At 32.1% G+C, this 27,113-nt stretch overlaps 1 protein-coding gene across 1 annotated transcript; it reads right to left on the bottom strand.

Annotated features, from left to right (window-relative positions):
- Nucleotides 1-482: 482 nt before the first annotated feature.
- Nucleotides 483-24,969, bottom strand: LOC125069551. The gene is made up of 3 exons (XM_047679071.1): nt 24,913-24,969; nt 703-1,881; nt 483-566 (listed from the first exon to the last, which is right to left on the bottom strand). The coding sequence occupies exons 1-3, from the start codon at nt 24,967-24,969 to the stop codon at nt 483-485; spliced, it is 1,320 nt and encodes a 439-aa protein (XP_047535027.1).
- Between the last annotated feature and the right edge of the window lie 2,144 nt (nt 24,970-27,113).

Below are 27,113 nucleotides of genomic sequence, written 5' to 3'. Positions count from 1 at the left end.
TTTTTCCAATTCTTGTAGTCGTTGTCTATAACCTAACCATTCCTCTTTCAGATTAATTGGAACGTCTTCGTCCCATCCGCACGTACAGAGCCATAACCTTTGAATAATAATTTTTGCCTTTATTATAACTGGAGCTAACCATCCGAAAGGGTCGAATAGACGTGCCACTTCGGAAAGAATAGTACGTTTTGTTATAGGTTCTATAAGGTCAGGTAAGTTTATATAAAATTTAAACGTATCATCTATTCTATCCCATGAAAGTCCCAGTATTTTAATGACTTTATCAAATTTAATTTCAAAAGGTTGTAATTTGGGCTTACTCTGCGTAATATTATCTAATATTTCATTACAGTTGCTCGACCACTTCTGCAATTCAAACCCAGCGCATTTCAGTAAGTCATTTACTTGTTTGTAAATTTCCATAGCTTGACATACATCGTTAGCGCCGCACATTAAGTCGTCCATATAAAACGCTTTTTTTACTATTGATGCAGCCAAAGGAAATCTTTGCTCTTCATCTTCAGCGACTTGGAAAAGAGTGCGAACAGCCAAGAACGGAGCTGATGCTGTGCCAAAGGTAACAGTTAATAACTTATAAGATAACAGATCTTCATGAGGGCTTTCTCTCCAAACAATTCTTTGATAGTCAGCCTGTTTATCTGCGATTAATATTTGGCGGTACATTTTCACAATATCACTAACCAGAGCTATTTTATATGTTCTCCACTCCATAATTAGAGTGCGTAAATCTCTTTGTATTACTGGTCCAGTTAACATCGTATCATTTAGAGAAAATCCTTTGGATCCCTTTGCAGAAGCGTCGAAAACAACTCGTAGCTTTGTTGTATCTTTATCATCTCTCAAGATCGCATGATGGGGTAAATATATCGCATTGTTGTTTTCTTCATTTACCTTTACCATATGACCCAGAGCTAAATATTCATTAATTACCTTACAATATTCTTGTTTCAATTTTATATTGTACTTAAATTTTCTTTCTAATTGTAGAAATCTAGATGTTGCTATTTCCTTAGTTTTTCCACATTTCTCTACTGGTTCTATATTTTCTTTAAAAGGTATATGTACTTTATATCTACCAGATTCTACTCTGACCGTCGTTTTTTTATAGATCTCTTCACACATCTGCTCTTCCTTAGTCATTTTACGTTCATTGGTAAGTACTTCATTTTCAATTTCCCAAAACCTTTTTAGTTGTTCATTATCACTTACAGAGATGTGTAAACTAATTGTTTGTTTTTCCTTTACAGGTTTTGTATCGTTAGTATCACCAGATAGAATCCATCCCAGGTATGTTGATTGTGCTACTATAGACCCAGACGGACTCTTCAGCAAACCGACATCTATGATCTTACTATAGACTTCAGCGCCTAGCAGCAGTTGTATTTTATTCGGTATATGAAACTCAGGATCTGCTAGTGTTTTGTTATCTAGTTCAGGCCAATTAAACATCGTGATTTGCTGTGTTGGCAAATAGTTTGTAATATTACGTAGAACATACGCCTTGACATGGACTGTGAAGGTTGGTTGAACCTTCGATCTAAGGTTGACTTCCACCATATGTTTGATGCTAAGCTGATTACCTCCACTCAGTCCAGTGACCACGCCGTTGATTTTTTCTCGTTTCAAACGCAACGTTTGAACGATATCCTCTGACACAAACGAGGCCTGAGAGCCTTGGTCAATGAGAGCACGGTAGGTTCCTATGTTTCCATTGCTTGAAGACACATCCACCAGTGCGGTAGCTAATAAAATTTGACCAGGTTGTTTTGTAAAATGTGATACTATGTTTGTATGGTCTTCCTGACTTTCTTCTCTTACAGTTTCTTTTCTTTCAGGGTGCAATAAAGAGTGATGCTTTTTCTGACAAATACGGCAAGAGGTATTTCGCAGACATTTACTTGCTGAGTGGTTTGGGATAAGACAATTAAAACAGAGATTATGTTTTTGTACAAATTCCGATCTATCCTTAAAGTTTAGTTTTACGAATTGCTTACATTGATACATGTAATGACTTTCTTTGCAGTATAGGCATGATATTGTATTTTTGTCAAATGCTGTGTGGAATGAGCGGGTTCTAACAGTTTTGGAACTGTGTTCTATCATCTCAAGCGACCGAAATCTTGTTTCTAAAAATAGTTGCAATTCGTCAAACGTCGGAAAATCTTGCTCTAGTGCAATATGTTGCTCCCATAATCGATGACTTTCAGAATCCAATTTGTTTACTGTTATATAAACGATGATAGCACTCCACGATTCTGTCGGTAATCCAAGATTGCTCAAAGCGTTCAAACATTCAACCGTTGAATCAATTAATTGCCTTATGCTCACTGCAGATTCGGATGAAATATTTTTGAGGTTCAACAATTTTTTGAAAATACAATTTGATAGGTACCTCTTATTGTTGTATCTGTTTTTAAGTGTTGACCACGCTTGTTCATAATTCTGACTGGTTACAGATATACTCTTCAGCAACTGTTCTGCCTCACCTGTCACCGATGATTTAAGATAATGCAGCTTCTGCACATCGTCTAAGCGTTTGTTTATATGAATTAGAGAATTAAATAAATCATGAAAAGACGGCCAATCGGTGTATTTGCCAGAAAAGGTAGGTATTTTTATCGTAGGCAAATTAATTTCAGTAATTTTGTGTTGTGTGTCTGCTGGTTGTACTTCTTTCTTAGGTGCCATTTCTTGAAGTTGATTTTTCAATTCACTTTTGTATTCTATATATGACTCCTCACATTGATTATATATATCATTAGAAAAATACTTAAAATCTTTTCTATTTTCCTTCTTGATATGTGCTACAACTTGATCATGACCAGATTTAAATGTTTGCCATGTGTTTTCTAGCGTCTCCAAACGTGTCTCTAGATAACTTAAAGTAATCCTTTGTTTTGGTGATTTATTGTAATTTCGTTTTCCTTTCAATATTTGATCAAATTTCTCTTCCTGAACACTAATTATTTGATTTATGTCTTCCATTGTTAATATTAAATTAAAGTTCCAAAGTTTTGTTACAAAACAGATACACAAATTTTTCAAGTCCAAAGTCACTAAATTTTTCTAAGTTCCGAAGACAAAATTTTACAAGTCCGAAATTCACTAAATTTTTCTAAGTCTATATTGAAGATCCACTTTACAAAATTTTATTCTAAGTCCTGACACTTCAAATATTTTCTAAGTTCACATCTATTAATTTAAACGTACGCACTTTACATCCGGCTCGAAGGACCAAACTGTTCGCTCAACACAATTGAAATATAATTTACTACTTAGCACGATAAATTAAAACACACCTTGAAATATATAACTGTATTGAAAGACAAAATAATATAACATTTTTAAACACTTTATGTTTTTATCTTGGGTTCTAGTCAGCGCGATTCAGAATTGAGACTCTTTTGGTTAACGCCATCTACTGACAAATCGCATAACTAACTTAACCGAACAGTGTAGTATAATATAATGCAGTATCATTGTGTATGTGTGTGTTTCTACTAATAAAAATAAAGTAACTCAAGTGTTTTCATTAGATTTAACACCTCGTCTATTTGCTTCAATTGATTCATTTTTCACACACAAGAGGGCTGATTCCCTTTCAGCGGAACAAAATTGCAATTCAATGAGAAAATGCTGTTAGCAGGCTTTTCATTTGAAATGGTCATTATTTGTATTTATTTTTATTAAATTAAAATATAAAGGTGAACCTTTTAATGAAGGTTATATATTATTAAGTTAAATCTATACTATTGACATATCGAATATATTTTTTTCAGATTTTAGTTTCGCTATTGAAACATAGTCCATCTAATGACGAAGTCGACTTAGTTGTTAAATAAAAAATTTACAAAATACTTCTGAATACAGATTTATCTTTAAAAAGGAAGGTTTAAAAAACTACAAGTGTTTCTTAATTATATAAAATCTCTGTCAAGTAATTGAATATGTATATATTTTTGTTTTATTTGATATAAGTAGGTAGACTTGCAGGCTTAATCCATCAAGCAAAAATAAAAATACGCACGGAGTACCGTATAACTTCGGACTTCTGTTTTTTCTTATAAGATTGGCTAACGTTAACGACATGTATAATAAAATTAAATATATATTATATTGTTACTCCGAATTTAGGAAGTTTTTTTTTTTTAATTTAACTACGATATAAAGCGAGAATTTTTTTTTGTAGAGAGTTTAATTAGTATTTATAAGTCAATTTTATTACGTACAAATAAACGACTATACCGAATTTAAAGTTACTTCGCCATCTCCATATATATTGCTTATAAATAAAAATCGCTCATAAATATTTTTACTTTCTGAAACTTATTCGACATACAAGAAAATAATAAACTTCTTAAACTAACATGTTCTATGCTAACGTTGGCAGATGTAGGAGCTTTGAAGTGTTTGCGGGGTTTTGCGAATCAATAACACGTAACATAACAAAGGGACTTTCTTTCCTTTACGATCGAACGAAACCAAATATCTTCGTAACAAGGAATTGAATATTGGTAAATATTGAAAATAACATGTAGAAAGGTAAATAAAAATAGAATCAGGAGTACAGAAAGATTATAATGATTCATTCTGCATTGTTTTATTTTATGATGTTTTTGGCTAGAGGATCAGTATTTCTATTCAACAGACAGAAATGCTGCTAGCATTCATGCCATCATTCCACACAGTCAAGATTTATACAGTAACTACTTTTAATTTATATTTGTATATACCTAAGGACTTAATGTTAATGAATGACTAATGATAAATTACTTTCCGTTTTTTTTAATATAAAAATAAAAATTCTAAAACATGATGATACCTCTGCTGCTACTTCCTGAGGAATTAGATGTCTCGTTGATTTTAAATGAAGCTACAGCATCAAATCAGATTCCTAAGCTACTATAAAATTATTCTAAGGATATTCTTTAAAGATTCGAAAATAGCTGATGATCTTCAAATTAATGAAAAAAATTTCTTAAATCGCTCTCTGCTCTCTAGGTCGATCTTATAAAATCATAGTTAATGTGACTTTGACACCACCGTCAGAAACTCAAAACATATCTCAGAAATAATTAAGATACTCGAAAGGAGTTTAAATTCAGTGGCTATGTATTATATAAGAGGCATATGGTAGTTGACTATGGTATATATATAGGGTACTTTGTATATATACATACGAATACAATTCTGAATAATATCAGGGGGTCCAATCCAGCAGTCCTCTCGTGACCCAGACAGTCGCAACTTTGTATCTCTGTGATGCTTTTTTTAGTAATACCTAAAAGAGAACAAAAAATACGGAACGTTTATACAGAGAGCGTGTTTTGGACGAGGTTTAATTATATTATATTATTAAAAAGTAGCAGCGCTTCGCAATGTCACTCACTTTAAATTAAGACTATTAACGCAACAAGAGTATATATCATGTTCCTGTAACACGTAGTAATTTCACATTATGAAAGTTTTAAGCGTACTGGTATTTTTTTATGATATAGATTGGCGGACGAAAAAATAGGCCACCTGACGGCAAGTGGTCACCAGCATCCATAGACAATGGTGCTGTAAGAAATATCAACCATTCCTTACATCGCCAATGCACCACCAACTTTGGAAACTAAGATATGTCCGTTGTGCCTGCAGTTACACTGGCTCACTCATCCTTCAAACTGGAATACAACAATACTGAGTATTGCTGATTGGTGGTAGAATATCTGATGAGTGGGTGGTATCTACCAGATCGGCTTGGACAAGGCCCTACCACCAAGTAACAAATGCATGTAATAAGACATTAATTCTTTTGATGTAAATGTATATTGCAATGTTAATAAATTTATCATCCGAGAAGACGAGGGCTAAAACAACACTAGACTTTAGTATGTTCTAACGGTGTTCATATTTATGTTCCACAGTAATGATATTTACTGCAGCTCATAATGAGAACGCAGGCATTCGAATTGAGACTTAGGGATTGAGATTATGACGGCGCTGTGGCCTAGTTATGCTACCAAGTTACAAGTGATGGCAATGTTTAGCAAAGTTACCCGATTTAATGAAACATAAATATTTTCCAGGTAATATGTACAATTTAAGATTACTTCTTAAATCTCTAATATAATTAAAGTATACACTGGAAAATGTATAATTAAAAACCAACGTAAAAGTTGCAAGTTCGATGCTTATTTTTCGGGTTTTTAATTTACTCGTTTTACATACATCCACAAATAAGGCAATTGACAACTAGTATTTCTAATATTTATTAGTATCATTATATAAGGTAACCAGTTTCAAGAGTCATACTTTATTAAAGATGAATTCAGTTAAGGTAACGTATTTGATCTTATGTCATCATATTGCTCTATGCGACCCTTACATTTGTCAATTTACATGTTTCCTCATGATTATTCTACTATCAAACAGCAATAATTGCATTGCTGTATTCTGGGTTAAAAGGTTTCCTAAATTATTACAGGCACAGCGGAATGTATCATCTTCGGAGCGATAGTTAAGGACGAGTTTATTATAGTTCTTTAATAGTATAATTTTTAATGATTATGAGAAGAAATGCTTTGTTACACACTGACTGTCTTGCTTTTATTGTTATAAGACAAAATAAAAAAAAATCTTTAATTTAATGTAACTGCCGGTAAATGCACCCTTGCTGCACAAAGGCTTTCTCTACTTGAGAAGACTTGGAAATTGGTTGGAGTATTTGTTACTGCAACCGAAAGCTGCGCTAACAGTTCTGGGCTCAATCAATATTATGGACTACGGGAGTGTTTTCCGGGAACACAGAATTTTCTAGAAGGACTGTGAAGTGAGCGTTAATTTTTTTTTATTTATTTTTTTAATATAGTAATAGTTCTAGTAACAGTAATAGTAAGTTTTAAGTGTAGTTATTTTCAGTCCGAAATTATACATGAAAATTATTCATATCTATTATAAAATAATTGTTGTAAATGAGATTAATGTCGACTCAAAAAAAGAACAAAATTTGACCTTGAACTACCAACGTGTCTATTTCTTCACGTAAGTTCCAAAGTGTAAGCCTGACAAACCAGTCATATAATGTTAAATGAAGAGTTGGTGTAATTAAATTGATACTTTGTAATTAAAAAATATGTTTATTCAATCAAATTCATTGCCATAGTATAAATTTGAGCTGATTAAGCTTGCTGGCGATCAATAAATTATTTGTTTCTGATAACGAACCGAATTAAATTAACTTACAAAACTATTAACCTAAATTAAAAGATAGAAACTTTCTAAATTGTATACGTTTCATGAGCTGAATGCTCCGTTCACAATCTTTCGACAGTTTACAATTTGCCTAGATTTATTATAAACTAACGGTTTAATAACCTTACAGTTTTACTGTGACATATACGTCGGCGCTAGAACTTTAACAAAATGGTTTCAGAGTACACAAGGACAGGAACTTGTACCTAATATTTCTAATAAGTAAACACATTCGTCCTGTAATCCTACATAATATAAACATAAAATACGACAGCGTTCTAAATCAATACCATGGCTTAATCTTGCCCGAGTACTTACGAGTACAAAATACGCGGCCTTCGTTACCAGGGCCGTATAATCCCCGGGCTAAGGACTTGAGTTAATATGAAGGGACAGGCCATTGTAGGAGGTGCTGTACATTTACCCTTAGAAGATTATGTGACGCGTTAGGCTGTTAATTTTAGATATTCCGTCTTAAGACCTCTTTGATATGGATATATCAATTTTCCTCAAAGGTTGCTCGGGTTGAGATTAATTTCAATAGCGAAGTTTCTGTTATACTTGTATATATGCGTCTTTGTTAATGGGCGTAATGAAATGTTAAAGTATATAGTAGATTGGTTACTATCGCGATATACATTGTTCGTAATTCAAATGGGATATAATTCATAATACACAGCGAAGTAATAAGCAATTCTGTGCCTCATTTCTTTTGTAAATGTTTTTTTTTTTTTGTGAATAGGCTATATTTTAACTTATTTCAAAATATTAAGCCTTTGATAAACAAGCAATATCCTGGCATAATCGAAAAATTCCAAACGTAGCCTTTTCACAATTTATCATTGCGCTCTTTGTTACGCCGGGGCTAGGTGCAAAAAATTCAAGATAAATTTGCGAGTCACCTCTTACTCATTTGTCAAACAATATCCGGCAATTTTATTTTAAACCTTTTTGACTTTTATGTTTTGCACCGTAAAGGTTAAAATAGTCTGTATTTTATGACAAAAATTTTTGCTTTCACAGCATTCTCGCTGTCTAAAACTCTAATGCAGGAAAATGTAGTCCTCAAAATTGTATGGTTTAAAATTCTCTTATGCTTTTAATTTTTTAATAAAGATAATAAATTTGGAGATTTTTATTCCTGTTTTTTTTTTTTTAATATTATGGTCAGATAACATAAAAAAAAAGTTGCTACCCAAGTCTTAATATCATTTTCCTTTCCAAATTATTTTCTTAGGAGTTTTTAAATTATCTAATTAATGATGTGATGTACGAAATTGGTTTGAATGATTTTGATTTTTTATTGGTTTTGGGTTTTTAATTATCAAAAATGAAATTTTAAAACAAATGTTCTTTATTTTATTTTCATAATAATTTTACATTTTTATTGATTCAAAATATACAAACAAACATAATTTACTTCACTTAATAACATAATATATTAAAGTTCATACTCAAATTGTATAAGGCGTTAAATATCGAAAAGTATGAAAAATTTACTAAAAAATGATGGACCTGTTTTATTCTTACGATACAACTTTTATGAGATATTTGCAAAAGTGCATTTTTCGATAACGGCTAACGCTCGAATAGACGTAAATCTACTTTACACTTGGGGGACACCAAATATTCCTTTTGAAAAATCGATTACACTAATATTTCTCGAGAAAAAAAAACAAAATATTGTGTATAAAAGTTAATCCAATAAAAATTCGTAATATCTCCACTCACAGCAAACGGCTTTATGGACATAAATACCATGAGAATTATCATACCGTTTGTCGGTCTTTACAATGGAAATCTGAATTGTGCAATGAATCGTGGCACTGTACAATGGAGTGATGTACATTCACATTCAGAATAGTCAGTTTAGAAGTAGGAAATATTATTTAATTTAAAATGAGAAATTCATTTGAAATTGTATTTAAACTTATTATTATAATTTAAATTAGAAATATTTTTAAACTTGTAAGTAAATCGTAAGTATTCATATTTGACGACCTCCGTGGTCGAGTAGTGTGTACACCGGTTTTCATGGGTACACCTCTCCGAGGTCCCGGGTTCGATTCCCGGCCGAGTCGATGTAGAAAAAGTTCATTAGTTTTCTATGTTGTCTTGGGTCTGGGTGTTTGTAGTACCGTCGTTACTTCTGATTTTTTATAACACAAGTGGTTTAGCTACTTACTTTGGGATCAGAGTAATGTATGTAATGTGTAATGTTTTTATTATTATTATATTGTTAACCAAATCATTCTGACATTGAGTAGTTAAGACGTCAATAATAAATGAATTTTAATATGTTAGTTACGATTATTTTAGATACTAAACTAATTTCAGTGTTCTACCAAAAAGATTGCATATAAAACCTTGAATCAATCAAAACTAAAAATTATAATCAAAATAAAATAAAGAAAATTTGTTTTTGAAATTTCAGTCATCGATAATTCCATTTTCAAATAATAAAATGACAAAAAAGTATTTAAAAAATGTTTCATATCAAAATGAGTTATAACAAAACGTTGACAAAGTCGCGTATTTCGTGCAAGTAAATTTAAATAACCCGACTTCCTGTTTTATGAACCATTTCATATTGTTCTCCGCGTGGATATTGCTTTCCTTAAACCCCTTTTGATTCACGTTTTCTTAGAGTTCATATGAGTTATTATTAATTTTCCGACAATCGTTTATTGTTTCGACATCAAACATTTGCTTGTAATATATCAACTAGTTATTTCCTGTTTCTGTTTTGTAACGAATTACTATTTTTATGCATAGAGTATTCAGAGTATAAAAAAAAGGTTTGATAAAAATAATATAATAGTGTTAGCACTGTTAATGCAAACAAGCCCAAATACTTTATAGAATCCTACCACACTTCTGATTACATCATAAGATTTATTCATTATGAAAACAAAGTACCTACCTATGTAATAATATTTGATGAATATTAATTGCCGATAATACATTATTATAAATATAGATAAGCTCGATAGTTTTTATAATTATATATTCCGCTTATAAAAATACTTATAGTTAATCAATAAATTATCAAAAATTAAAAAATATTTATCCAAGTGAATCTTGGAAAATTAGTTCAACCGATTGAATAAAATGGTTTGCAATTTAGTTGCCAGATACGTTTTTTGTGAATAAATTTTATACAATAACTATATGAAATTGAATACACAAAATCATTATATTTTGTCCTTTTCTATCTTTCAATAATAAGCATTTACATTTCGTAAAATCATATAGCTGTCACTTTTACACATAAAATTACCAAATAATTTTAAAATTACATGTGATCGCCTCAATAAACAATAAATATACATACGGCTATAATATGACTCTCGTGTTAAATGTTTGTAAAAATTATATATATTAGTTATAACAGTTCTAATTAATATCATACTAAATTATTTTAAAGGTTGAAATCAATTCTATTATCAACTATGTCCATTTCCTATATCAAAAAGTTTTCGAATAAATTAATGCCAAGTGCACAGAAAAGGTTTCAACAATTACTTTAAGCTGTTACTGATGGAAGAACTTTGTCCTTCTCAGTGAGAATCTAATGGGAATAATTATTTATTGGTGGTTCATAAATAAAATACCCAAAAATTGACTCTACCATTCGACTATATATTTGAATTGTCGTAACATTATGAGCCGTAACAAACCAAATAGAAGGTAATGCATTGTTTTTCAGTAAGTTATAAGTTATTGAAATTAATTTCTATTAAATTATAAAAACTCTATTTTAATTTACCGAAAATATCATAAATTATTACAGTAAACAGTTAACAATCTCGCGAGAACGATTATAACGATTAAATAAAAAAACAGTCAATAACAGTTATATAGACATTATTTTATAATAATAACTATTCAATAAACAATAATTTAATAGTAACATAGTAGTAGATTATTATATATATTATATTTAATAAAATACTTATTCACGTACACACAAACATGTTACTTTTACTAATCTTCCTATTTTCCTCCAGTTAAGCTTAAAGGTTGTCCTAAGAGTGGGGACGACATAGTCTTAGCGACAGCTTACATAAAATTAAATATAATATATAAAATATATATTTTATATATAATGCTATAAAATATAGTAACATCGATGTGGGATATCAAAGTTCTTTTTAAAGTTTGTTTATCGGAATAATAAGAATGAACTTTTACGTAGTCGACATATAGTCAACATTATTTAAAAATAAATAAATCCTTTACATAATTATTTATTTTTATCACGCAAATAATACTAAATTAAAATGTAGTAGTATAAAAATCCATCAAACAAAGAGCAAGTCACTATAGCGCAATTTGTAACACGTCAGAATGAGAAATATTCGTTTATTAGTATTAAAAAAAAAAAAAACAAACTAACCTAATTCGTTACACAAAAAAAATATTTTTTATTAATAGATATGAAATTATTTTGAAGATTATTAAACATAGCTCAGAATCAGTACATATTAAAAATTATTAGATTTTACATATGTGTGAACTCTCACATGATGTAATAATCATCATTATAGTCACGAAAAGGTATGACAAATATCATTAAACTTGAAATTGATAAAACAATAATTATCGTTTTTTATTGAAGTGTATATACATATTTGGTGGTAGGTCTTCGTGCTAGCTCACCGGGGTAGGGTCGTGACCATATTATATTGTACCGTCCAGTAGTAATATTGTGTTGTTCTGTTCGAGTTTGAAGGGTGAGTGAGCCAGTGTAACTAGAGGCACAAGGGCCATAACATCTCTCAAGATTGATGATGCATTGATAACGTAAAGAACTATTCAATTTTCTTACAGTCTCGACGTCTATGGAGTTGTGACTTACCATCAGGTAGCCCATCCGCCCGTCCGCCTCCATTTTCTATTAAGTAATAATGAGTATGTATTTATGTAGCGTGGTTTATTTTAGTAGCTAGAATGAGTTTATAATTTAAATTAACTTTAAAGGTAAATAAATTTCAATTTATAATTTATAAACCATGATTAATGATTTCATATCACGGATTAATAAGTAACGTGTACTGTTTAGTGTATGTATGTAATACATAGAGGACATTTTCATTTTAAATCGTAACTAAAATCCATATTTTAATGAAGTATATGCCTATAAATTGCGTATTAAAACATTCATTCCCAATTTATTAGCATCATTTCTATTAGAAGTTGCTTAGATATGTGAAGTATTGTGTCATATTATGTGTATATTACATACACTAAGCACACACATAAATGTAAGCAACATTTATTTTGCTTACTGCAGACTTAACGAGATTGTAAGCTAACTTTATATATACGGGTTTTACGACATCTAGTATAATAGGTTTAAAATAATGTGGATTTAATATATAAAAACTTTTGCTTTGTAATAGTACATAAATAAATAAATATAAATAATAAATAAATATTGGTCAACGTCACATTACTCTGATCCCAATGTAAGTAGCTAAAGCACTTGTGTTAGGGAAATCAGAAGTAACGACGGTACCACAGACACCCAGACCCAAGACAACATAGAAAACTAATGAACTTTTTCTACATCGACTCGGCCGGGAATCGAACCCGGGACTTCAGAGTGGTGGCGGACCCATGAAAACCGGTGTACACACTACTCGACCACGGAATCATCATAAAATAACGAAAACAAAAAAAACCTTTAACTTTACTTCTTCCTAATGTACACGAATCAAAACATTGAAATTCTTCATTTTAAAAGTTTTTAATGGAACATATTAATAAAACACCTATAAATGTTTATTCTTGGTTTAATTATTGACCATAACAACAAAAAAATAAATATCTTCCTTCTACGAAAATAACTTTATTTTCATTTAACATTATTTTATAAGAACAAAAGTTATTTATGAACAAAAAAATTACTATTCAACTACTTTTATTGACTCGAATAAACAATACCTGTACAACTTTTTTCATTTAATTTTACTTATGAACGTGAACAAAGAAAAATATTGAAATTAATTTTGATTGGGAAAACATTTTATTATTATTTTTCAAAGAAAATCAAATACATAAGTAACTAAAACCAGAGTATTTTACGTATGATTCTAAATAAAAACCGAATTCTAAACTTATCTAAAAATTATAAAATATATACCCATACATACGAGTATGTACATATTACATGCTAACTTCCATGTTGATCGTTTAAAAGTGTAAAAACTATTTTCCATAACATGTAGACTATACTTAATTTAAAAAAAAAAGTGCAATATAAATAAATTCGTGAGATTATAACGATTACTACCCAAAAAGTTTTAATTAATTATATAATAATATCTAGACGAATTGAATAAGAATACGGAAAAAACAAAAAAAAGTACACGAAATTCCGAAAATTAATAGACTTTTGCAGCCAGGCTCGTAACTTAATTTGGGTGAAGTTTCCAAGTCGATTATATGTTCGTAACCCTAAAGTCTTTTTATGGCCAATAAAGAACATGTTAATATTCAATACGAGGATTTTATAAGAAAACTTTTCTCGTTAGTTCTAGCCAAAGTTGAGGAGTGCCGCTACACGCCCAAGTTATAAAGCCTTAATACGACACATGTTGGAGCCTTTGCAATTAGTTATTTTCAAGACGTGACAAACATCTTCAATGGTCTTGGAAGACAAAGATTTTTTTAATTTCTTTTCTCATATCGCTATATTGTTTAAAAATGTACCCATATATTTATATAAAGAACACTGATTTTTTTAAAGCGCATCGATCAAAAACCGCTGGAGGTTTTAACACGAAAAGGTCTCATCGGGTTTCCATATCAAATCTGCGCTGGCGTGTTTTTTGACAATGGTGCCGCTTAGAACTTTTATTGTCATGAATATGTTCAACGTATTTTATTATTCTTGATCAAAATTATCCTTTCTAAATAAATAAGAAGTAATTTATTTTATTTAAAAATAATATAATTAACGTTCCGTTTTATTTACCTTTAAACTAAGCCAATTTTTAAAATTCCCTCCAGACGTCACAAAGAGTGTGCTTATTCATGAATGTAATAAATTAAAGCGACCGTTTTAAAAAAAAATGGACAATGGTCCAAGAAAAAAGACGAAAGACAACCGTACAGGTCCCATGACATTTAAACTAAATTATCTCTGTTCTTTAATGACATTATTAAAGTAAAATTCATAATTCTACTTATTATAATTATTAGAATCGTTGTTAAATAATTTGTAAATTAAATTATTATTATAATTTAGTATCTCAGTTTAAAAATTTGGAAAAACTAACTTCGAATCTCGTAACAAATTTTCTGACTATTATAGACGTCGGAGAGGTTTGTTTTATACTAATCTGTTCGTAATTGACACGTTTAATTTCTAACAGCACGTCTGGTAATCAGTTACTAGGTCAGATGGAAAAGTACTATCAAAGGCGGAGGACCGTATAAGTTGGTGTGACGTTGAAGAGGGGTTGATCTATAAAAAAGGTTGGAGCTAAAATTATGGGTATGCGATAATCGATTCTTCTTAGGGCCTTATGCTTATCTGAATTGAAAAAAAATTAGAGAGCCTGAAGCACTTGGTGGTAGGTTTTGTGCAAGCTCGTCTGGGTAGGTACCGTCCACTCGTCAAATTTTCTGCCGCCAAGCAATACTTGGTATTGTTGTGTTGCGGTTTGGTGAGTGAGCTAGTTTAACAGGCACAAGGGACATAACATCTTAGTTTCCAAAGTTGGTGGCGCATTGGTAAGTAAGAGATGGTTAATATTTTTAACAGCGCCAATGTCTATGGGCGGTGGTGACCACTTACCATCAGGTGGACCCTTTGCACGTCCGCCTACAGATATCATAAAAAACATAATTGTAAGATAAAAGACAAAAATAAATATGACGTATTAGATATAAATTTATATCAGTATGAAGTCAGTGAAGAATGACAATTGTTCAAGAACGTAATCAATATTTTAAAATTAAAATCAGATTCTGTCACGGTAACTAATAAAAATCACTCAATCCCGGGCCAGCAAGTGCCTAGTTGATTTTAACTCCGGCCACAAAATCAATTACAAAGATTGATTACACTGGTGGTTCTGTATGCGTGTGTACGTTTTATTTATCGCCAGTAATTTTTGATACAAATACACCCATGTCCGATAGGTTATTCGATTCACATAAAGTAATTAATGTGATTTTGTAAAGCAAAGCTTGTAGATTATAAATTAATTGCTATATCGATATTGTGTATATTCTCTGCTTCAATGATATAGTGGCTAGATTCTAGATCTGCAGTATCTGGGTTGTAATACAGGTTGGAATCAGACGAAATATTGGATTTTCTGACAAGAAATTTCAAGTTAAGGGCTAGAAAGTTGGCAAAATACATTAACAGCCTGTAAATTTCCCGCTGCTGGGCTAAGGCCTCCTCTCCCTTTGAGGAGAAGGTATGGAGCATATTCCACCATGCCATTCCAGTGCGGGTTCGTAGAATACACATGTGGCAGAATTTCATTGAAATTAGACACATGCAGGTTTCCTCACGATGTTTTCCTTCACCGCCGAGCACGAGATGAATTATAAACACAAACACAAATTATGCACATGAAAATTAAGCGGTGCTTGTTCTGACCACTATTCTAGTAATTGCAAAGCACGTTCAGAATTTATTTAAAAAATTAGTTATATTCATCATTCCGATTTGATTTTCGTCAGCCGATGCACTGTGTAATGTATTTGTTTATTAAAATTATTTAGCTGTTTGAATTAGCTTAATAATTGTGTAGATAAACTACAAAAAATGTGAACTGTGGTTCTTAACTGTGAACTGCGCTTCATAATGTTCATAAGAAGTAATTAAAAGCGAGTTGATCTTAGAAACAATGTAAGACAGTATGCTTTTAAATAAATAAGGATGATCATTACAGCAGATTCAATATTACATAGTATTCTATATAATATTGCAGCACAAGGAATACAGATTATTTTTATACAAAAAATATGACGGTCGCTAAAACCAAGGGTAAAATTACTAACAATCTGGTAATGTCTGTTATGTCTGTGTTCATTAAAAAGTCAAGTTTTAATGTTTAGTTTTAAAACTTAGGCTTTATACCAACTGTTTCGATAGTATAAATTATCTTTAGTCTATTCCCAATTAACTAAAGTCTATTCGAAAGAAAACAAAAGACAAATAAACCTCATTTGACATCTAATTGACGCGATGTCATTGATCGAGCATAAATAAAATCTATGATATTCATTATGGATTTGCGAAATAATGTCGACGAAGCTGTTATTGAAAATATTGAAGTAAAATTATAGTGGATTTGTTAATTCGAATATTATAAATACATATATATTAATCAAGAACTGTTTGTAGTGCATGATATAACTGAACTATTATCAAATCGCATGTAAAATATAAATATAAGGTTTGTTTATCTTTATTCCTCGATTGGAAAAGCATATTATAAATATATAAATAGGCAAATAGCAAGTATTTCAGAACCTTTTATTCGTCTATTTGTTAACCGACTCTCTTTTGTTTTCCCTATTAATAAACTATCAAGAAAGTTATCAATACTAAAATTTGGGAAAAAAGAACATAATCATGTTTTTCAAAATTTCACTTAGCGGCTAGTTTCCGTAATACCTAAATGAAATGTCCTTTATAGGATAACGATCCTGAGTGACTGATTAGTTTATCAAAGCACGCTTAAGCGACTGGAAATTAGAAGGATTTCGCAACGTCGGGTTATGAACGGATTCTGTTAAATTTTAAATAAACAAAGACGTTGTTAAAGAAAATTATGTCCCTTTATCAAAAATTCAACATAACGAATATGTACCATATATAGATCTAGTTTTATAAAAAATGTAATGACGATTTGAAAAATATATTGTAATATAAATAAATTCAATTGGGGTGTAAGGTTATTAAGAAATGGCTTTACGCGGACGGTACTGATATTTACTGTAGGTCTTTTCATTTCAGTAAAATCTTCTAGTTCATTTCTATTTTTAAACAAACTTAGCAAGCTTAAAAAAGTAACAATATTTGTATGTATAAAATCGTATCGACCGAAAAATGTGATAAAGTTTAGAAAATGCTCTTAAAATTTTATAGGTAAGGTCAACCTTACCATACACCGAGAATCACCTCTAATTAACGACCCATACTCTTTCAAATATATTACGGTTTAACGAATTATAAGGGTTAAATCAAATGATTTTAAACTCGTACATTGAATTTGTAAATCAGATTGCGCATGGATAATGTTAACCAAACCGTATGACCCTCGTTAGTCTATTTGCCAAACGATGCATTTCAAGCTAAAACAAGTGAATGTCGAGCCAAATGCGATCATAAGTAATGATATGTGACTAAAATACCAGAACCAAAATCAACCTTTAAAAAAATATATAGGTCGTTGTATATATTTTTTTATTTAGTTTTAGTTTCTTCATCGTAAGTCATTCAATCTGTCAAGCTGCTGGTTTTATTTATTAGACCTAAAATTTAGTAAAAATTCAAAAAATTCCAACGGCAACAATCCTTCGATTTCTGCAGGCAGACAAGACGATTTCAGGTGAATGTAAAACTCAACAACTACAAAATTTTATTTGGGTTCATTTTTATCTGATATGCATCGAATATTTTGGTTTACAAATTGTATATAAAATGACCATTCGATATCTTGGTCAGGTAGGGTGTCATATCGGTGGACTCAAAACCTTTTATAAAATAAAGCGAAAAATAATAATAAAATAAAATAAATTTCAAGTGATCAGAACGCTTTATTATTTAACGAAGTTTACGTGTTATTTGGACAACTATCATTCAATTAAGGTTTAAATTTCAAGTGCTTTATTTGTGTTAATAATTAATCTCGTGTTCGGCAAAGAAGGAATCTGTACCACATTTGTCGAACGAGGCCGGCAGTGGTACATTATTATTAAATGGTCAGATTATCAAACAATAGGTATTTGAGAGCGCAGAATATTATTGTGGAGCACAAAAGCGAATATATCTCAAAATCGAATACGAAATTCCCAGTACCGTGTGCAGTAATTAATAACTTATTAAAAATATAATAAAAAATATTAAAATTAAAGCGACCGTACTTTCGACGCAATAACAAACACCACACTTAGTTTGGCACCACCGGGAATTTGAAGAGCCTTTGATTTCATTTTCACTTTTGTTGCTTCACTATAATGTACCGCGTGCTCCATCTGCCTTTTATTTTATGACCTGAGATTAAACGGTTATTAAAATGTTTACTTTGGAACATACTATCTAAATTTTTAGACTAGACAACATAAAAACTATCGTAAAACGAAAACCGGAACACTTTGTCTATTATAACTGGATAGATAATCGAATTTCACGTTTACTTAATGGAAATATACCATGCGAGCAACTTTATTCAGCGTTAGCACGGTTCAAACTAAAAAACCCTCAAACATAACCAACAAACCTAGTTTACTGTGCGGAGCAGCTATCAGCGCATCTTTTTTTGTAATCGCAAAAGGAGATTAAAATTTCTCTCATGGTTATTTTTTATTCATATAGAAATTCTAAGCCATTATGTATCTATAACGAAATGTCAAAGCCTCTATTCCTAAACAGTTCATACAAAATGTATAGTAAACAGTAATAATAACTTACAGTTCACGAACTTACGGCTGCGAACAATAGCTGAAAGAAAGCAATGACAACAAAAAAAAAAGAGTGGCGCTTATGAGACATCAAAACAGCTGGCTGTTTAAATATATTACAATAAAAAATATAAATATTTTACATCGAAATGTATTTTCCTATCCAGTTAATTAATTCATACACATTCATAGTCCCGTGAATAAAGAAAAAATAAAGACCGAACTTCGGAAAAATTAGGGAAAGCTGGAGTTTTAGATGAACCTTCCTTTTGTGGTTCTAAACAAAATCCCAAAAGTCCCCATTGATCCATGTGCCGCTAAGAAAGTTATCTAGGGTCAAAGGTCGCGACAAACAGTTTTTCACGATTATCTAGTAAACGATCATAATTATGAAAAAAAATTTAGTTATTAAATTTGAAGCTCATAAAATTTCCAATAAAAAAGATTATATCACATTTTCTCGGGAAACCGATCGTTTTCAAGAAAATTTAATTTCAATCATACATATATTCCAATTATAGGGCAGAAGATATTTTATAGTAGGCTAGACAAATAAGTGCAATGTCTTTATTCACTGAACTATCACAGTATCATGAAATTTGTTCCAAGTATTTTGAATCAAATAATAAGACAGTAGAAGTCTCTAGTAATTTTTATAAAAATAATATTAATTCAATGTTTGTTCAGTTCATATTAACTTTAACAAACACCAGGTAAATAGTATGTTCAGTAGAGGAAAAGCGATACGAGGTGGCTCGTTCATATTAATTAGTAAACTTTTTAAAAGTAAAGAACGTTAGGATGTAGTGAGCCTCTCTGTTGAACAAACTATTGAAATAGCCGTGCAAAGTTTGAGCGTTTCATTGTTGTATATTGAGTTATGAACATTTTAATTTAAATATTTTTGAATAAGTTATCTTAATCACATATTTATGTTAGTGATTATCTTATCTCTTATGAAATCCATATTAATTTGTAAACATTTTAGAGCCAAAGAATAACTGAATCCAGAATCACATATATTGATAATATTACTCACCAATTTGTACCTTCAATAAATATAATGTTTTTTTTTAATACAGTCAAGATCATCGTTGACCCTTGACTTAATGTAATGTACATATTTTTTAATATAATAGGTTGGCGGTCACCACTGCCCATAGACATTAGTGCGGTAAAAAAATATTAACCATACCATACAGCATTAAAGCGCCACCAACCCTGGGTCTTTAGATGTTATTTTTTTTTTTTTTTTATGGTATAGGGGGCAAACGAGCAGGAGGCTCACCTGATGGAAAGCGACTACCACCGCCCATGGACATCTGCAACACCAGGGGGGTTACAGGTGCGTTGCCGGCCTTTAAGAAATAAGTACGCTCTTTTCTTGAAGGTTCCCAAGTCGTATCGGTTCGGAAAAACCGCCGGCGAAAGCTGGTTCCACAGAGTGGTTGTGCGAGGCAGAAAATGCCTTAAAAATCGCGCTGTTGTGGATTTACGGACATCTAAGTGGTGTGGGTGAAATTTAGAATTTTGTCGAGATGTCCGAAGATGGAATTCAGCTGCCGGGATTAATCCAAACAATTCCTCGGAACACTCCCCGTGGAAAATTCGGTAGAAGATGCAGAGTGATCCAACATCTCTACGCAACGCCAAAGGATCGAGCAGATCAGAAAGGGCTTGATCGTCGATAATTCGAGCTGCTCTACGTTGGATACGGTCAAATGGAAGGAGCTGGTACTGGGGAGCACCCGCCCAGAGGTGAGAGCAGTACTCCATGTGAGGCCGAATTTGCGCCTTGTATAGTCTTAGGCGATGGGCCGACGTGAAATACTGTCTTGCCTTGCTGAGCACACCAAGCTTTTTTGATGCCAATTTGGCTTTGCCTTCCAGTTGACCGCGGAACTGAACGAGGCTCGAAACATCAACGCCAAGTATTCCGATACTAGCTGTGGCGGCTAACGGAATGTTCTCGAATCGTGGAGATACGACGAATGGCGTTTTTTTAGCGGTTAACGCGCAAACTTGCGTCTTTTTGGGGTTGAAATGGACTAGGTTTAGCCGGCCCCAGTTCGAGACTTCGTTTAACGAAGACTCGATTTCAGACACAAGTTTGTTCCGGTTTTCTTCGACGTTTTCCCGAGAAATATTAGCACGGCCGGTGTATGAGGTGTCAACGGTACTGTCGTCTGCATAGCAGTGAATGTTCCTGATTTGCAACAAGTCATTGATATGCAGAAGAAACAGAGTGGGTGACAGAACGCAGCCTTGTGGAACACCAGCGTTGACGAATTTTTGGTCGGAGCATGCACCGTCGACAACGACCTTGATGCTCCGATCTGCCAAAAAGCTGGTGATCCAACTACATAATTTCCCGGGAAGCCCATAGGAAGGAAGCTTCGAAAGAAGCGCTTTGTGCCATACGCGATCGAAGGCCTTCGCTATGTCCAGACTGGCTGCTAATGCCTCCCCCTTGCTCTCAACTTATGTTATGTCCTTTATGCATGTAGAATATTAATGAAAATCAAAATGAAATGGAGAAATTTAGGAATATTAATTATAACGCTCTCATACTTTTCTTTGAATACAAATACCATTATGTTTTACTTTAATTTACTTGGAATAAAAATATTTGTATAGCATTGTCCGCAAATGGGCAGGAGGCTCACCTATAGTGACTGACCAGTCTAAGGACTGCGCCATGTGCAACACCGAAAAGTCTGCAGTTGCGTTTACTTTAGTAGTACTTTACATAATTATTGGTTCAGTTTTGATGATAATTCATTTTTATGTTAAGATAGGATCCGGGCGAATGAATTTCTTAATGAAGCCAACAGAAGAGAGAAGAATTTTTTTACCCGCCTTTACTTACGTGCATGACGTGCACTAGGACATTAAAATATATTTATCAATATTCATTTATTTAAACTAAAAAGTACATACATAGACAGACATTGTTTCTTGTCAAATTACACTCTAAATCAATGGAAAGTATCATAAAGGTTATGATTCCCTTTAAAAATTAAATTTATGGCAAATACAATATAAATGGCCATATCTTTTGGTTGCACAGAGTTTAGAGGTTTGAACCGTTTTGATTTATTCACAGCTCCGAAGGAACGCAGAGCTCAATATTTGGTATTAATGTCAACTTTATACCTTCACGCGTTTTTGAAAACAAAGGGTCGTAGCAGACAAACACACAGACGGACAACGAAGTGATCTCATAAGGATTATATTGTTCCTTTAGATGTACGGAACCTTGAAAATTAAGTAACATGTAAAATGATAATTAATTGCAAAATTGGTGGAGACAAATATCGCGTCTCAAATAACGAATCACTTCAAAAATAAGATTTCCCTTAATGTTCTAACATCACTGAAAATTTTCTAACGTATTTCACAATTTACAGCGACAACTTTTATTTCGCTGGCGTTAGCTACAAAACAGGAAATAAGTCGGTGCTTTGTTTGTTTTAAAACCATTACTCGTCACTTTTATCTTCACAGCTTCCGGTTTTGTTCATGAAGATGAATACGAATATATCTAAGACAAAGATAAAATCCTAATTATAATTACAAGTAAATAATCACTCACATGGTGGAGCTTTGTGCAAGCCCTTCTACCTAGAAGCCTACCTAGGTACCATCCACACATCATATATTCTTAAGACAAATAGTGGAAGAGTTAGTGTAACTACAGGCACTTACCATTTGGTTGGTGACGCATTGGCGTTGTAAGGAATTTTTAAAATATCTTCCGGCGTCAATGTATTTGGACCGTGATGCCACTTACCATCAGATAGCACATTTGGCCGTCCTCTTGCCAATGCTATAAAAAATTAGCTTCTAAAAGATAAGACATAATAATAAGATAAGATAATATGTAGTTATTGTATTTGTAAACGACGATAGCATAGGCCAATAATCTTTTTTAAAATTGTATAATATATTTTAGTTTCAACTTAATTTAAACTTTATTTTACATGTTGACTCCATACACTGTGAATGTTATGTACACTTGTAATCGATGTACATATCAGAAGTTGATTTTCTTTTTTTGGATGTTGTGTAAACCATCAATTAATATGTATATTGTTAGTGTACTTATTAAATAAAAAATAAAATAAAATAAAACTGAGCTGATGTGCAATGAAGATGGCCTTTATCTAGATTATGGTATCTCGTTTAGTTCCAATTACTAAATTCAAGATTTATTTAATTTTCGAAAACCTAAATGTAAGATTATTTTTTTATATAATATATATGAGGTTAATTGCGTTGCAATAGATTAAGATAAAACGTCCATAATTCATATTTTAGAAACCTAAGGATCTGTTTTGATGGAACTTACTGAAACCATTGTATAAAAACAAAATTTATCATCATTGTGTTAATAATACATTTAGTGATAGGGTTTTGTGTAAGCCTGACTGGGTAGGTACCAACCACTCATCATATTCGATTACCAAATAGCAGTACGTAGTGTTGTATTGGCTTGAAGAATGAGCTAGCCAGTGTAACTACAAGTACAAATGACATAACATCTAAGTTCCTAAGGTTGGTGGAGCATTGGTGATGTATTTTTCAGCACCAATAACTATGGGCGATGATGACCACCAGGTCCGAAGATTAGCCGATTTTTTAAATTATTGTTCTACGATTTTCATCAGTTCTTCTCCGTTGTCCTGCATCCAATGTTCCTCACTATTCCCAGATCGTCCTCTCCGCACATTTAAAAAAAAAACTTTTTTCTATTAAATGACGTCACTTGAAGTCGACCTAATCGATACAATCTTTACGTAAACTAAGTACAATTTTGATTAAATTATGGCATTTTCCGTCATACGAATATTATATCTTAATATACATTTTATTCTTTGTTACTGTATCTTTTATATTATATAATTTCGCAAAAATTTTCATGCAAATATGCAAAGTTTTAAAATTAATCAAACAAAAATAAATGACTAGAAATTTATAAAATATCATTGAAACGTGATTATTAGACTTTGTATCTCGAACAAGTTTTCCAAGAAAACTTGACTACGATGTTGAAAACTTGGTTTTATTAGCTGATCTTAAAATCCATCGTGCTTGAAATATTTGTCACAGTTACAATACAAGAATTTACAATTGCGTGTTAAAATATTTTATTTGACATAATATTTTTTGTCACAAATTCTAAAGAAGATTTCAGTATTATGAATAATATATAAAACCCATTTAATAAATTATAATATATTTTATAAATAGCTATTTTAATAGAAAATCTGTTGACTGCATAGTTTACTTGGCTTTTTGCAAGCTCACCTTGGTTGCCAACTCACCACATATTCTACCGTTGAATAGTATTACTCAGTACACTTGTATATATATATATATATATATATATATATATATATATATTATTTTCCTTTATAACATCCACGAGCTCACAGTTGCCTGTGCCTTTTTTTACTTCATATTTTTATTTGTTTGTGGCTGTGGTTTACAATTTTTTTATTGACTAAACATCAGAAGATCTTCGCGGGTGTTGGCGCTCGCTGTTCTTCTCGAATCCGTGGCCCATACATTTTTTTATATTGTTTCAATTTACAATATGTTTCACTATGACTTTACAGCAATCCAGCAGACCCTGCTCCACGCTTGATTTTAAAGAGCACAGCTTCGGCGACCGTGATGTCGCGTTGGCGGATAGACATTTTTAGGCTGTGCTCTAAGATATTCGTCACTGAAACGCCCACGAACCCAGCTGATGAATTTAGTACTATTGTATTTCGGTTTGAGCAGTGGTGAGCCAGTCTTAAGAATAATAAAATCTTCGCAAACTAAGGTTGGTTAGGTTAGGTTAGGTTAGAAATCCCCCCCTAGGTGTTGGAGGCCCGCATAGGCGGGCGACCGTCAGGGCATCACGGTAGCATGCGCAAGCGATCCCGTGGCGCCCGCCGAAAGACGGAGAGGGTACCGCTGGTTTTTTAGTGGGTAAACCCGGCGTACCTGGGCGCACTCGGCGTCCAGAGCTCCGGGGAGACCCACACACCCCCCACCTTCCATCACGTGGGGGAAGCGCGTAACGCGTTTTTCCAGCAAGTAAAAAAAATAAAAAAAGGTTAGGTTAGAAATGGTTAATACTTCTTACAAGCCAACATTTATGGGTATTGATGACTAGTTATTTATCGGACAGGCCATTCCGCCTACAAAATAATAGATTTAAAATAAAAATCCTTATACATGATAGTTCTGTAATGTTCATCTTTAAAACTATCGTTATTGTTCTGGAAATCTTAATATAAATACAGTATTTTTTTACATATTAAAGCTCTATAAAACGTTTGTACTGTGATTTCACTACATTCAATAGTTCACCAACCTCTTAAAAAAACAATGATACCTTACGAACATCGTAAAGAAATTATTAATTCTGATAACCCGTCAATTAAATTAATTCGGACTCTCTGAAGCTATAACTTATTTATAGAGGTGAATAACCATCTGAGATGACTAATTGAAGGATGTTTACTTAAAGAGAATTACGTACGAAAATTAAGTCATAAAGTAATCATATTATATGTATGTATGTAAGCAAAGGTGTTTGTTTAATATTATGTAAAGATAACATCAACGTAATACGTCTAATGACATCGTTACATCGTTACGTAAGAGCAACACAGATGTTCATTGAACTGCCTTTGACAAACCTTGTTTGCATGTGTATATGATTTAATTTAAATTAAAATCCATATTTATATAACACTAGCGGAACCAGTGTCTATACCCGCGCGAAATTTATAAAACTTTACCTATAGTACATAAACCGTTACACACCATTTTACCCCCACGAGGGGTGAATTAAAAAAAGTCCTTTGCCCCGTGACTCAAACTATCCCCTTACCAAATGTCATGTAATCGATTTAGCGGTCAAAGCCTGAAGAGGTAACAGACAGAGTTACTTTTCATTTATATATATATATATTATTCAAGATTTACTATGATTACATATATTCAAATAATTTTTGAAGAAAAAAATACATACAGGCATACTCTTATTTTTCAAACGATCGTCACTTATTAAATCACATTCAAACGGCCTCAGATCAAACGTTGTCATCCTGTCCCTGAGATGAAGATGATGACAAATGAAAACATTCGCTTTAGTTTCCGCGTTACAAAAGTACATTATCGGTTTATTTCAACAAAATATTCTAGAACGGTTTGGGCATATTAGAAGGAGACAAAAGAGCATCGGCGATGCAGCATTCAATTTTGACTTACAAGACATACGGCAATAATATGGAGGCAAATAATCTGGCAGAGGTGATAAAGAATTATCTGGAAAGCGGAACCATTATAGGGAACCACATGCTAGGTAGGAGAAAGGTTGAAACGGTTAACTGTGATATTAGTCACTCTTATTCTTAAACTATCGGCTGACATTATCTGTCTTGTATTATAATTACTAAAACCTTCGCCAAATCGCGCTGCATCATCTGGTATTCATTTTCGTTTTAGGTTTATAGACATTTATTCTCAAAAAGACATAAGTCGCTTACATGAGAATACAAATAATGCGTTTGTCTTAAATAATAATAATAATACCTATATTAATAGCTACCCATTCAACGCATTGTCTTATTATTGTTATTTTATTTAATAATGACATTTTTTTTAATTGAATGTACTTTTATGTAACTAGCCAGTGTGGTCTTAAATGCGTTAAATTAGTATTGTAAGGTTTATTTAAAAAAATATCCTAAATTTAAAGTAGCTTTACCGGGAAAATGTATTTTTTATATGAACTGGGCACACTGGTGGCCGCTCGGAGGAGCGGGGCATCCAAACAAGATGGCGGTTGGTTACTAAGCGCGGGAAGCGATATTTTAAAAGTTACTGTATTGTATTTCAAGAAATATAGTCATTGTCAGCTAAATATTTGCGTTTAACTATAACCTTTGTCGACACGTTCAGTGACATAAAGGGGATTTATTTTTACATCTCAGAAGTGGGATAAACCAATAAAAATGTAAGTACACGCCTACAACTTAATTATGACTTATAAAGTCCGATTGTTAATCTTTGTAGTTTGTTTTCACGATTAGAAGTATATTATAGTGATATATATGATCCGAACCAAAAGCCAAAGCATGTTGAAACCGTCTTGTTAAATAGACTACCTACATTGAACGCATGATATTCACGAA

This window comes from Vanessa atalanta, chromosome 15, assembly GCF_905147765.1.
Source record: "Vanessa atalanta chromosome 15, ilVanAtal1.2, whole genome shotgun sequence".
NCBI lineage: Eukaryota > Metazoa > Arthropoda > Insecta > Lepidoptera > Nymphalidae > Vanessa > Vanessa atalanta.
This window is presented reverse-complemented; position numbering and strand designations above follow the sequence as displayed.